The sequence below is a fragment of the Cetorhinus maximus genome, chromosome 13 (genome assembly GCF_964194155.1).
Source record: "Cetorhinus maximus chromosome 13, sCetMax3.hap1.1, whole genome shotgun sequence".
NCBI classification, from domain to species: domain Eukaryota; kingdom Metazoa; phylum Chordata; class Chondrichthyes; order Lamniformes; family Cetorhinidae; genus Cetorhinus; species Cetorhinus maximus.
The window spans coordinates 10,334,390-10,349,445 of record NC_135891.1 but is presented as its reverse complement, the minus strand read 5'-3'; the positions used below and the strand labels follow the sequence as shown (position 1 = coordinate 10,349,445).

The following is a 15,056-nucleotide window of genomic DNA, read 5'->3' as shown; positions in this document are numbered from 1 at the left end:
AAAGCTATATAAAGATTTGTAAACAATGTTTTAAAAACTGCTCCTGGAGGTAGCCAGGTAAAGGTGGGGAGTAGGAAGAAGCTGGGACTTTCAAAAGGTTAAGACGCTAGTAAGAGAGTTTTGGATGAGTTAGAGTTTGTGCTGGCTGGAGAGTGCTGGAGAAGTCATACCTGAGCGTGACAAAGGCCTGGATGAGATTTTTTTTTAAGCAACGGCAAGGTTTAGATAGGAATGGAAGGAAAGTTATGTTGGAAGTCAAGCAGGTGGTCTCAAGTAACAAGAACAAAAATTGCTGGAAAAACTCAGCAGGTCTGACAGCATCTGTGGAGAGAAACACAGAGTTAACGTTTTGAGTCCGTATGACTTCTTCAGAACTGGTGGTCTCAAGTAACAGATTGGATGTGGGGTTTGAAGCTCGGGTCAAGGTCAAACAGCCCAGCAAAACTGTAGGCTTTTGGGTTCACTGAGTGAATGAAACAGGAGGCTAAAGTGTAGATTCCTTGACGACCGGGCAGGGTTACTTCAAGATTTTAGTTGCTGTTAAGCACCAATAGTGATGCATTAGTGTGGCGGAGTAATTATGCCCCATTATCAAGTAAACCAGTCACCTAGAAAGTATGAGGATGTTCAACCAGACTTTTTGGTTCACTGATTTGGAGAGCATTTTCCACACACTGTCCCTGTTTCTTTTTGTTCAGTGATAACTATCTGGTCATATTCAGTACACCAGATATAATCAGAGTATCCCCATATTGTTTAGTTATGATTCCCACAGAACAAACTCTTGAAAGGTATAAAAGATCATCTTCTCCACTTGCACTCTTTCTTGGAATTGACTGACTTGCCTCTTTCAGATTCCTTTTCAGGAAGTAACAATTCAAGAATCCCTCTGGTATAGATTAGATGAATCTAGTGCAAGATGACACCAAACTCGAGTCTAAATTTTGGCAAATAGTCACTGGAAAAAATCAGTGTCTGTTTAATGAGCAAATTAGCTGCCATGTTTCCTACAACAGTGACTACATATTAAAAGTACTTAATTGGCTGTAAAGTGGTTTGGCACCTCCTCTGGTCCTGAAATGTGCAGTGTAAATGTAAGTCTTAACTTTTTCACGAAGTCCATACCCTTGCTAATGATTCCATCACCACTCTGGCCACTGAAATAAGCTGCAAACCAATTTTGAGTTTTATTTGGCCCCATAGCCTCACCATCACAAAGATCATCTACTTCCACCTCCTTAATATTGCCCGCCTCCTCCCTGCCTCAGCCCTTCTGCTGTTGAAACATCCTGGCTTTTATCACCTCTAGGCTTGACCAATACTCTCCAGGTCAGCCTCCCATACACCACGTTCAGTAGCTTTGCCACCTGTATCGTAGCCACAGAGTCCTGCTCATCCATCACTCCTTCCCTTCCTGGTATCCCCCAACATGACTCCAATTTACAATTCTCACCCTCATGTTTAAACCCCTTTCGGACCTTGCCCCTTCCTATTTCTACCCTTTTCCAGTTCTACAACCCTTCCCGGAGAACTCCGTTCCTCTGTTTCCGGCCTTTTGCACATCTTCCTTCCCTTGACCATCAACTGGTGGATGTGCCTTTAGCTAACCAGGCACTTATGGTCTGGAGGTCCCTAAATCTCTCCACCTCTTTCAAGGCCTGCCTTAAAGGGCCAAGCTTTTGATTGTCGTTCGTAATATCTCCTCCTTCTGCTTGATTTTCAGTTTTTGTCTAAATACACCTCTGTGAAGGGCCTTAGGGCATTATTTCATATTGAAGGCGCTATATAAATGCAAGTAGTTAATTTGTCAATAAGAGCAGGTGGTCTTATGTTTTCTGATCTGATCTATGCTTGGTATGCATGGAAATAGGGCTAAATAATAGGGACTATGCAAAAATATTTAAAATGTTTTGATAGTTAAGTTCCTACTTAGTTGCATGTGAAGAGTCAGCCAGTTCTCAACAGGGAGCAAGGACAATTTTTTATTCATTCATGAGATGGAGGCTTTGCTGGCTGGGCCAGCGTTTATTGCCCTTGAGGAGGTGGTGGTGAGCTGCCTTCTTGAACCGCTGCAGTCCATGTGGTGTGGGTACACCCACAGTGCTGTTAAGAAGGGAGTTCCAGGATTTTGATCCACTGACAGTGAAAGAACGGTGATATATTTCCAAGTCAGGATGGTGAGTGGCTTAGAGGGGAACTTCCAGGTGGTGGTGTTCCCATGTATCTGCTGCCCTTGTCCTTCTAGGTGATAGTGGTCGTGGGTTTGGAAGGTGCTGTCTAAGGAGCCTTGGTGAATTCGTGCAGTGCATCTTGTAGACTGCAGCTACTGTGCGTCGGTGGTGGAGAGAGTGAATGTTTGTGGATGTGGTGCCCATCAAGCAGGTTGCTTTGTCATGGATGTTGAACAGCTTCTTCAGTGTTGTAGGAGCTGCACTCATCCAGGCAAGTGGGGAGTAGTCCATCACATTCCTGACTGACTGATGAACCAGGCAAATCTCTGTTCAAGTCTCACTTGTAAATTCACCCACCTCTCTGCTCAAAACAGGGGATGAAATAGTATCAATCATTCAATGAAGTTCAATTCTACTGCAGTTATGGAACTGGAATGAAGATCCGTGCCTCACCAGAATCAGGCATTACAGCATTTGACCTCAGAGAACCAATGAAAGAATACCCGGGCCTCAAAACTGTCACACAAAGCAGCATGTTGTCTGTTTTAAAGATAAGCTTTTATTTTTTTACAATGTTAACTATTTTTACATAGATAAACAGGATAAGAAGCTTATGCCAAGAGGCGAGAATTACCTTAGTAGCCTAGCCTAACCCATTTCTGGAACAATCAAATTCAGCTTTACAAAAGGATTAAACACAGAAATATTAACATGATTTACAATCTTTAGGTATCATACAGTGGAAATTCGACACGATAAAGAAAGCTCAAAAGTTCTGACGAGAAATTACCTGGATTTCTTTAAATTATGTTGCAGCTTCAGAAATTACATCCATCAAACTTCCTAAGGAATTTACTTGGAAATATTTCTAACGCTATTTACTTAAAATACCAAATTCATTTTATTTTAAATCAAATTAATATCAGTGCCTTTTATATAACATTGGGTAACTTGCTTTCAGGGCATATGAGTGAAAGAGTGCAACACAGCTATTATCCAATGGATCTCCAGATGCTGGACGTGACATTACAGCAGACTTTGTAGATATAATATCGCAATGGAATTCATTTGTCTGTAACAAGGTCGGACACACAGATTTCAACACTATGCTGGGGACAATCATAATGGCACTCAAACCAAGAGAGCTGGGTTGCTGATTTGTTTGGTCCTTGTTTGATTTTTTTTTTGGCTGATATGCCTCCTAACTTTAAGCTGCCTCTCCGAAAGATGCAGAGCAGTGGGTAAGTAATTGCTAGGGATGGTTGGCAAAGTGAAACGAGGTTATTTGCCTGCATTAGCAGGAGGCGATTTAAAGAGTGGGGCTTGGAGGAAGCTGTGAATATCCTCCAAACCATAAAAACCAAGGTAAATTCAAGACTGGAGTAAGGGATAATAGTTTTTATGGGGTTAGAAAAAAAAGCACAGATCTAAAAAGAAAGTTATCCTGTTATTTTGTATTGATACAAAATGTTTGGTTACAACATAACCATGGGTTAATGTCAATAACTTAAACATCAATGCATTCACTGATAAATTAACAGATGCTGAATTTTACTTACGACACCAACAAAAAGGATGGAAGGAGAAAAAAAAACAGAACAGTACCAGCAACTCATACATATGTGGATGGACTATGGGTGGCCCATCAACACATGATCAGAAACTTTCACTAATGCTTGATGACTAGAACAAGGACTATACAAATTGATGCATGATGTGTGCTAGAGAGAAACAGATTTCCAAATTCTTTTGGATGAGGCTTTGCCTAACTTCTGGTTTTAGTGCAGTAGTAATTATACTGAAGGAGCTGAGGAAGAGACGAGGAATCACATCAGCTGCCTCCTTCCTATTCACCCATTTTCTGGAAAAGGGAAAAATTAGCAAGCCTCAAAAGTGAAAATCAATATTTTTAAAAAATGCAAGTTATTACCATTGGATAATAAGCTAGGTTCCATCTTTCTCTTGCCCACAAATCACTTCAAATCATCATCAGATGTCAAAGTATCATGCAAATAAGATGAGAATACAGTTTCCTCTTAATATCACAGTGGATAAGTTAATTATACATAACTCTAAACAAAGTGCAGCACCCATGGCTTCAGATTCCAGTTATTTCCTGAACAAAGTAGTGGACATTCAGTAGTTTCCCTTCATCTCTCCCCTCATGAATTGATACAAACACTTACTGTAAACTCCAGATCTAATACATTGCTGTGGTTTCACCCTTACTCCTCATGAGGATTTTGAGGCCCAACAAGGTGCAGTTCCATAGCTCTCCAATACACCACCCAATAGGGCATTCTTAGGCACCCAATCCCCATCAATTTCTACACAAATGCATTTTCAGCAGGGCTCACTGGATACACATCCAAGTTCTAGCATCTTGGGGCAATTTTCCTTTTCCCTCGGCCAGGATACAGGGGCCAATTGTAGCAGCACCTACTGCCACCCAGTTAAGGTCAGCAAACTCGGCACATACCAGGAGTCAGACAGACAACACTCTGGTGTCTAATGATTTAGTTACGTGCAACCTTTACCAGCTGAGTAATTGAGAGCTGTATCATCTATCTCTTTACAGACTGCCAGCAAGTTTATAGGGGAAAAAACTGCAATCACATGCATTGACAAGTCATTACCCGATTAGTGAGAAGGTGGTCAAATGCATGAGCATACACCTTAAACACAATATTATATGCCCATATAGACCAACTCATTAAAATGGGAAAATATATTATGCTTCAGGTCTGCCAGTTGAAAACTGAATTACAATTTAATTAATTCTGATGGAATGCTCAAAGTTTTTGCTGTGTTTGACTCTAAGTCTATAAAGCTGACAGAAACTTGCTTCCCCTCGCTAACAAAACTGAAGAATGGCTCCACTTATAACCCCCATATTCTAAATGCATCAGATACAGGTTATACAAATTAACCAACATGGAGTGGTAATATTGTAGGAAAACAATTTTACAGGATAAATGCAGTCATAGGCAATTTGTTTCTTGCATTATATCAGTCTTAGTTCTATTCATTAAACAACATTTGTGGGGACTGGTTAGAAGAATTAAAATGATGCAAATGGGTCTGAACCCCCTAGTGACAATCAAGATCAATAAAACTACTGCCTCCCACTAATCCGGCATAAAGTTTAAACCAATACATAGCCTTTTTCATGATCAGCATTTCAGAAGCAACATCAGCACACCCTACTCCACAATTCAAAGTATGCAGACAAGCATCAACATTTTCAAGTAAATTGGTTGTTGAGTCCAACAGGGTTAACACACATCAATAAACTATCCTATAAAATGAAAGCCTTTTTTTTGCAGTTTACTGGTTAGGCTAAAAGTGGGAACACTTAGTTCTGATAACTGAAACATAAGCATTAAATCTCTTACTTCTGAATGAAAAGTTAGGGGTTCAAGTACCCCAGGGCATGAGCCATTTGATTGTACCTACCTGTGTACTACATCATTGAGAGTTCACATTCAGTTTGTGGCTGAATAATAGAAAGAAAGCATCATAGAAAAGCATGGATGTTACATCATTTTTTTCAAAAGGAAGCAGAGAAAAATAGGAGGGAGGGTGGGAAACAGGGACTGGAACAAAAGCCCTTTACCATCTTGCTTTTGTTTGCTGGTCAGAAGGGGGCCAAAGAAACCTGCTGCCTACTTTTAAGTGAAGGAAAATGTATTTTTAACAAGCAGGTGGCAAGGGACAGAAGAAAAATAAAGCGAGAAGTGTTGTGTAGTACAGCCCTTGCATTCCAAAAACTTCCTGCGATTGTTCACATTTAATGGGAGTTGTTTTTTTTTTGGTATTAAAATTGCACATGTTCAATTGTGTTACCAGTACCCTGGCCATTGTGATGCATATTACACAAAATTACAGAGATTATTATATGTTAGTTAGGTCTAAACTGCAAGAAAACTGGCCTTAAAAAGGATGCAACACTTCTGGTTAAACCAAAGAATTCCATTTCCTAACCTTAAAAATATTCTCTTTGCTAAAGGACTCACATTGAAGCAAGCTGACTAGCATCTCATAAAAACAGTTCACTAAAGGTGGAGTGCAAAACAGAACACTCAAGAAACACTGCCACTAGAAACTGGCTTCTTTCTGGTCAGTCAGGTGGCAGTCATGCACTGAAATCCATGCTCAACAGTCATCAAACTGAGCCTGAGAAATTAATGAGGAACGACCCTGTTTGCTTGATACGAGAGTTCCCCGGAGTGAGACACAACCAAACCAAGATAACTTAGATGCAGGTTAGCAAGAGCCAAGGCTTGGAGACTCTTGTTGCAAGCCAGTCGGTCTATTCTGGCCAGCTACAGAACAGTGATAAGCAATTTAATTTTTAGTTTGTTTAGGCAGGCTCACACAATTTGTACAGCTTTAAAAATAAAAAAGCAAAACCTAGGGGCTAACTCATGCTGGGGTATAGTTTCACAGGCCTCTTTACAAAATGGCCATCTTTCTATATAGGTGAAAACTGTAAATATTTGCAGGTGGAGGAGATTCAGATCTTGCTCCTATCCGAAGGCCAACTGTGCACTATCAAGTACAGGATTTTAATGGATTAACAATCCGGGACCCGGGTTAATTTTCCCTCCTCAGCACAGAGTTGAGGCCAACTACTTGACTCCAACATGGGTTAACTAAGTTGGGACTTTCCAATTCCAGTAGTTCCAACAGGAACTGGGATGATCTAACACGAAACTTAAAACTGGAAACTCAGTGATTACTTACAATGCAAACTGAAGTCAAAACTTAATACAATTGGCAGGTTTTAACTGAAAAAAAAAACCTATCTACCCTTGATCCCTATATACATAATTTATAACTATTGATAAATCGTGAAAATATATTACAAATATATCCTAGCTTAAGAACAGGTTTTGTTAAAAATAAGACAACTGATTTTCCTGACTGCCCTCACCCTGTCCTGAAAGTACTGACTCTTGCTGGAGTAGTTCCACTAGCTTCAGTCCTTACCTAAGCAGTTGCATTTCATATGAGCTTAGACAGCGGGTGTTCAGGGACAATTCAAGTATGGAGTGCATCACAACAGGACTGTGTTTGGTCCTCAACAGATCTCAACACACACACACCACCCCCAACCCCCCCTACACACACCCTCCCACACACAACACACACTTTCCAGCATAATTCACAGGATACTGATGAAGAGCAGGATCCTGACTGAATTGCCCCTTCCTACCCAGGAGCACTTAAATAATTGCTAAATGTAACCAATTCCCCTCGCTGAGATTAACAAAGTCAGTAGAAACCAATTATTGCAGCCAGCAACTTCCAGTTTGTCTGATTCAGTACTATTACTTTTATATACAGCCTTTTGGAAGGTAGGGAAGAGAGGGTTGAACCCACTGAATTGTCGAAAGGGTATACACTATTTTATAGAGTAGATGCTGATGGAGTAATTTAAACCCTGCACTGAAAGCAGGTGCTGGTCCTAAATCTCAGGCCAGAGAGATTATAAATAGCTGGGAAATAAACTGCGCCCAGAGCTTTCTTATTTTTGTTTTCAACTGGAAAAGGCCAGATCTTCCCAACTATAAGAGTAGACAAACTTAAAAAAATCATTGGAAGTTGCAAACAACTTTTCAAACTAATTTGTACCAAAGCCCTCTCAATAATCTGAGAGGTCCATTCAGTTAACACTGCAGAAACTGATCATCGCTTGCTGTAATCCTTGACACCACTGCCACATGCAATTCTTTTTTCCTCCTTTCCTCAAACCATCAATTTATTCTGGGGTATAGTCCCATGGGTGTCAACTGTCCTAAGTGGCAATGCATCCGTGAGCCTACACAAGTGTTTGTAGAAATTTCGCCAAGCTCAATTTTGTCCTCACCAAAATGCACATACACACACTTTTCAGCAGGATCACTCTAGACGGTAATCCGAACAAAATAACCTTGGCCGAGGCTTTTTCTCACACTCTTGCAGATCCAAGCTGAAATTATCTAATGTAGGTTAGATTATAAACAGAACCTTGGAACACAAATATAATCTGGAGGTGATTTTGGAGACATGCTTTACCAGCTAAAAAAGTTATAAACTTGCCCTCTTATACAAAAACCCCTCTCAATGAAATTCAATTAAATCTTTTGTTTGGGTGGATTGTAATGGATACACTAGGCGTTCTAAATTAGGAATTGGGATGAGACTGAAAGCGACTCTCCCCAATTATATAGTGCCATCTTAAAGCTCATCATCCAGGGATTGTTAGGAAGGTTCTTAGAAAGTAGAAACTTTTTCACAAATGGATATATAAAGTGAACGTTTATGGGCAAAAGAGAATTATATAAAGATGCTGTACAGTTAGTCCTGGTCATACAGAGTGCTTAGTCACTGAAAGGTTACTTCTGTATGTTACTATTGTTTTAAACAATGTTCTTTCCCCGCCCTCTCCTCATTCCAGAAACTTATAACTATCTCACTTGCAAAGTGTTCTACACTGCTGATAATTTTCAGATGCATAAACTAACAGTAAATGAAGTAGAAACAGAGGAAATGCTAATGTGGCCTGGAGTGCTACTTGCCCAAATTGAATGTGGGGGTTGGATATAGGGGGAGTGTCACTTGTGTCCTCAGAGGTTATTTGAAAAGTTGTACTGGCAAAAATGATAGAAAATGGGAAAAGCTCAACCTCTAGCTAAAGGTGACATTATTATACAGCAGCCCTTCCTGAATCAGAGGTGACAGCACACACACCATAAAAATATTTCCCAATCAAGCTCTATAAAACTAGAGCTATGATTGATCTACATATCTCATTCCTTTAAAAATATAGGGCAAAAGCCTCTGTTTTCTAGGTACTCTTTATACAGAGGAGGAAGAATATATCTGGGATTATGAGCGCTACTGGTACAGGGTGTTTTAAGAGGCTGTTTTTAAAAAAAAATCAATAAAAGGTGCAATGGTAGAGTAGACATCTGTTCACCAAACAGTAGCCTGCACCTATCTTTCAAGTATCAACAGTGCTGGAAAAAACATTTCAATAAGAATTTGTCACATGGTAAGGGCTCCCTGAATTTCACTCCACTTGCTTAAATTAAAATGGAAAACATTGACGTGAACTTAAATTAATCTCAAAATGAAGTATGAATACATCTTTTGGCAAAGACTGAACTGGGGGTGGAGAGAGAGGAGACTGCTGTAATGGGCCATGAGGACACAAAGAATGTGGTACAAGCAGAAAGCAAAAAGGAGGAAAAAAAGGATAGGAGGAGGAATATACACAATCTAGTTTGTTACTTAGCTCATCAATGGAACATGCGTCTGGTTAGTTGACAAATTTTCCAGCTCTGCTTCAGGGCCAATTATAAGATGCTATTAATTCCAGGAAGCCCTCTCCCGATCATCTCTAAATTATCAACAGCAGCCAACTGTATCCCTATGTGTAAGTGAGGAATCAGCTTGGCTGCTCCTTCACATACAACACAAATGAACACACTACGTTTTTAAACTATTTATCACAGCACATTAATTCTATTTAAGCATGTACAATTTCCTCATTATATTAGGTTCTTCAGCTTGTAAATACAGAGTGACAAAGCCAAGACAAAAGCTTTTCAGCCATGCCCCACAGGGTTTCCAACACAAATAGACAGTCTTGACATGTCTGGATAAACAGATGTCTACTGGAAAGTAAAGCACAAGAAATGAAATGCATTCCTCCTTTACAGAATCCCTTAAATGACAGCACAGTTCTCTTTCCTGACAAGATTATTATACATATTAGTAGTTACTCTTGTCCGAAACCTTCTGTTTCTTCGATTGCAAATAACAGCTTTTCCTTCAGTTGCTCAAAGCTCTTGTATGGCGGTAGATCCAGACGATTAAAACTATAGGGAAGATGTTTAAACAAACAAAATCAGAACCATGATAGTATTACCTGAAATTAAGTTCAATTACTCATTATGATACTTACCCGCCAGACTCCAGCCACAACTCATAGGTCATGGTATAAAACAGCTAGCTTTGTTTTCTGTGTAAGAATCCTCTTCCTTTTTCCCCCAGAAGTTATTTTATTCTTGGATCCAACTGCTCTCTGCCATAAGTGCCAGTCCCTGACTTGTATTCAGGTTTTTCTCCCAGGGAGAGAAGTACCTTACTGCTGTCCCACTCAGTCTGACTTACAGAAGAGAGCACACGCGAGAGATCACGAGTTTGTGCGCACAAGTAGGGTTCTCAAGCTCACTATAGGTGCTCTCAAGCAGCATTGCATCATTGATTGTGTTCTGGGGTAGCAAGTGACAGACACAGCTCTTGGTATCAAATATTGCTCTTCATGGGCATGTTGAACTCTGCTGTACAATACAAACCCACATTCCAAATGATTTACTTAAGCTGCTGGCATTAACCAATTCATAGACTGACATTTCTCAGGTGGTTTACAATATGGGTTGCAGGAAATGTAGGAAGAACTGTGCGCCTACCATCAACTACTCTCCTATAGTCTAAAAGCACCTGATCATTGAAGGGCACTTGATAGTCCTGGTATTTGCTTCACTGGAAAAAAACTATAAAAAGCTAGTGGAGGCAAAATGGAGGGAAAAAACAAAGTAGGTATTATAATAAATTTCTTCATCCAAGGCATGAACCACACACCCTCACTAAAGAGGGATAATCTAGTTAAGTTTGACATAAATAGAGATGGAAGACTAGGAGACAAATTGCTCCATCTTCACTGGACAAAATATTGTAAAAAGTTACGTATCTGAATTTGGGAGAAGTCCTTTATGTCCGGGTGTTAACAAAGAAAATATGTTCCATGGGTTTTACCTCAGGACTTAGGAGCAGGAGAAAGCCATTTGGCTCTTCGAGCCTGTTCTTCCATTCAATAAGATCATGGCTGAACTGGTTGAAGTCTCAACTGTACTTTCCTGTCTGCCCCCATAACCCTTGGCTCCCTTGTCTATCAAAAATCTGTTTAACTCTGTCTTGAATAAATTCAATGACTCAGCCTCCGCTGCTTCCTGGGGAAGAGAATTCCACAGGCTAACAACCATCTGAGAGAAAAGAAATTCTCCACATTTCCATCTTAAATGGTAGACTTCTTATTCTTAAACTGTGTCCCCTAGTTCTAATCTCTTCCACAAGTGGAAACATCCTCCCGATATCCACCCTATCAAATCTCCTCGGGATCTTATATGTTTCAGTAAGATCATCCCTCATTCTTCTAAACTCCAATGTGTATAGGCCTGACTTGTTCAACCTTTCTTCAAAAGATAAGCCTCTCACCCCAGGGATGAGCCGAGTGAATTTTCTCTAAACTGCTTCTAACGCAATTATATCTTTTTTCAAATAAGGAGGCCAAAACTATGCACAGTATTCCAGATGTGGTCACACCAAAGACCTGCACAGCTGCAATAAAATTTCTTTACTTTTATATTCCATTTCCCTTGCAATAAACAGCAACATTCCATTTATCTTCCTAAGACTGAGAAGCGGCCACATAGAGCTTCACAGTAAAGTTAAACAGTATAGAAGGAGTAAATTCAGACAAGTGCTTCCAAATAAACTGTGAAAGTAATATTTAGACTAGCAAGTGACAAATTTAGGACAAATGGCAAGAAGTTCTTCTCATACAGAGTGGTGAGCACATGGAATGGAGCTCCAGGAAGAGGAATAGAGGCAAAACCCCCTGGAATCACGTAAGAAACAATTGGGTGCAGTGATCAAGCAGTATCTTTAGGAATGAGGTCTCTAAACAATTAATCAATCTGTGAAGCTGTTTTGGGCTGGAATCATTTGGTATTATCACTCAGAGGCTGTAAAGCCACTGGTGTAGGAAGTGAAACCTTCACTGCCTCCGAGTGAAACAGTGATTTTAAGTGGGTCAGAGTAAAGAAAGTTATATTTCACATTCACGAATGCTTTACCTTACCTGGGAAACAAATATGGAAAAAAGCGTTTCATTTGCCAATACTGAGCATAAATATTTAAAGTTCAGTGATTGAGGAATGTAAAGAACAGAAATTGTATTTGCACCATCAAAACAACTGAAAGGTATTTTCTCAAAATGCTCAACTCACCAGGTATGGCTTCTTGGCAGCCAGTTTTCCTTCCCTACTTTTTCAACACAGAATTTCTGAGGACCATTGCTCCCTGTATCGAAATACAATAAGGAATTACCAGTTAGCACTTTTCATTTCGGTGATTAACAAGAACAACATTCATTTACATAGCACCTTTAACACAACAAAACGTCCCAAGATGCTTTACAAGTATTATAAAACAAAAGGCTGACACCGAATTGCATAAGGAGACATTAGCCAGGTGACCAAAAGCTTCGTCGGGGTAGGCTTCAAGAAGTATCTTAACAGAAGAAAGGGGCAAAGAAATTTAGGGACAGAATTCCAGAGTTTATGGTCGTGGCAGTTGAAGGGTGCCAATGGCGGAGCAATTAAAATTGGGAATGCTTAAGAGGCTAGAATTGGCAGAGGACAGACATCTGGTGGGGCTGCAAGGCTGGAGGAGATAGGGAGGCACGAGGCTATTATAGGATACGAAAACAAATCAAAGAGTTTTAAAATTGCTCAGCCTGATGCCAATGTAGGTCAGTTGGCAGAAGAGAGATGGGTGAGTTGGATGTTATCACTAAGGACACGGGTAGCAAAGTTTTGAATGACCTTAAATTTGCACAGGGTAAAACTAGGGAAGCCAGCCAGGAGTGCATTAGAACCGTCAAGCCTAGAGGTAACAAAGGCATGGATTAAAGCAGTGATTGGAGAGAATATTTATAGATAGCAGAATGCTAGATTATAAAGAGAAAAGAAAGCATAAAAACAATTTGTGCTCCCAAAACTGGCAGAAAGACCATCCTCACTTGAGAGAGGAATGTCAGTCTCTCCTAGTGACCCAGCTGGTTAAGACAGTACCAAAGCCAATTCTCAGGTTTGATCTCAATCTATGCAACGGCAACCAGTTTAAACTGGAGCAGAAATTCGATGCTCCAACTGCTTTCAGCTTACATACAGTGTGAGCATACATTAAAAAAAAGCGTTTTTGATTACTATCCAACAACCTCTAGTTAAAATGGGTATCGGGTAAGGTACTTGGGTTAACTGTGATGATCCTGTTGAGACTCAGATGAGAAAAAACCACTCAGGTGACTGACTGGAGGATACTTGCCACCCAAGGAACTGCCCAATGGCAACTGAAATCAATGCCTCGAGGGTTTCAGCAGGGAAAGGTGATAACATGAGTTAGAAAAGGATGAAAAAAGGAAAACCGTAGGTGGCCTACTTTGCCACCAGCTAAAAATCCACATGCTCCATTTGTCTGAAACCGTTAATGTAAGCGAAACTGCCAAAGCTTCTCATCCTCCATTTTCCCCAGTGAAAGGAATTGATAGACAAGCTTGTGGAAATTAATCCAGAAGCAGTTACAATGTAATAAACAGGCATGCAAATGAGGAAGGGCATGAAGCCAAAAGTTTAATGTTTGTGACTGCTTTGGCACAACTTAAGAATAATTCATGCTATTGAAGAACTAGCACACTGTGAATGCACATTTTACACCACTGCTAGGGCACGCACTTGACTGCTTTTCACATTTGACAAATTTAATAGTTGTTTTTGAATAAGGGGTTCAACACTGATAGTCACTCCTGAAGGAAACGCTAATCTTAAAAACAAAATCTCTTCACACAGCGGTTACAATCTGAATAAGTCCTGGAAATTAGTTTTACAAGTCAGTACTTATGTGCACAAGCACTTTTTAAAACAATCATATATGGGACATGGCTGTCGTTGGCAAGGTCAGCATTTATTACCCATCCCTAATTGCCCTCAAGAAAGTGGTGGTGAGTCACATTCATGAACTGCTGCAGTATGTGTGGTAAAAGTTGTCCCACGGTGCTGTTACGTAGAGATAGCCAGGATTTTGACCCATCTTTCAGACCATCTTTCCCAATTTGATTGGTCCAGTCTATATGAAGATTGAAGTCCCCCACAACTATTACATCACCTTTGTTACAAGCTCCAATAATTTCTTACTTAATGCTCTATCCATTAAAAAAAAAATTATTGGAGCTTGTAACAAAGGCAATTAAATATTGGGAAGGCTGAAAGCTTTGTTTTTGGGCCCTGCTCCAAACTCCGTTCCCTAGCTACAGACTCCATCCCTCCCCCTGGCAACAGCCTGAGATTAAACTGGTCTGTTCGCAACACTGATGTCACATTTGATCCAGAGGTGAATTTCTCGTTTGACCACATATTTGTGCCATCTCTAAGACCACCTATTCTCATCTTCATAACATTTTTAAAAAATTTATTCATGGGATGTGGGCAATGCTGACTAGGCCAGCATTTATTGCCCATCCCTAATTGCCCTTGAGAAGGTGGTGGTGAGCTGCCTTCTTGAACCGCTGCAGTCCATGTGGTGTAGGTACACTCACAGTGTTGATAGGGAGGGAGTTCCAGGATTTTGATCCAGTGACAGTGAAGGGACAGCGATATTTCTGAGTCAGGATGGTGAGTGGCTCGGAGGGGAACTTCCAGGCGGTGGTGTTCCCATGTGTCTGCTGCCCTTGTCCTTTTAGATGATAGTGGTTGTGGATTTAGAACGTGCTGTCTAAGGAGCCTTGGTGAGTTCCTGCAATGCATCTTGCTGCTACTGTGCATTGGTGGTGAAGGAAGTGAACGCTTGTGGATGGGGTGCCCGACTTCGTCGTTGACTTAGCTCATCTGCTGCTGAAACCCTCATTCATACCTTGGTTACCTCTAAACTCGACTGTGCACTCCTGGCCAGTCTTCTACATTCTACCCTGAGTATACATGAGGTCATCCAAAGCTCTGGTGCCAATGTCTTAACTCGCATTTTGGGAAGAAAGTTTTCCCTGAGCACTAGAAGCCG

The 15,056-nt window shown here is 40.5% G+C and overlaps 1 protein-coding gene across 1 annotated transcript in view; it reads right to left on the bottom strand.

Annotated features, from left to right (window-relative positions):
• Positions 1–2,707: 2,707 nt before the first annotated feature.
• LOC144688416 (E3 ubiquitin-protein ligase Itchy-like) overlaps positions 2,708–15,056 on the bottom strand; it is an 89,718-nt gene continuing 77,369 nt past the window's right edge. The window contains exons 24-25 of the mRNA XM_078554916.1: positions 12,233–12,305; positions 2,708–10,039 (exon numbers count right to left, since the gene is read on the bottom strand). Coding sequence (XP_078411042.1) covers positions 9,940–10,039; positions 12,233–12,305 — 173 coding nt within the window. The 3' untranslated portion in view covers positions 2,708–9,939. The remainder of the gene's footprint in view (positions 10,040–12,232; positions 12,306–15,056) is intronic.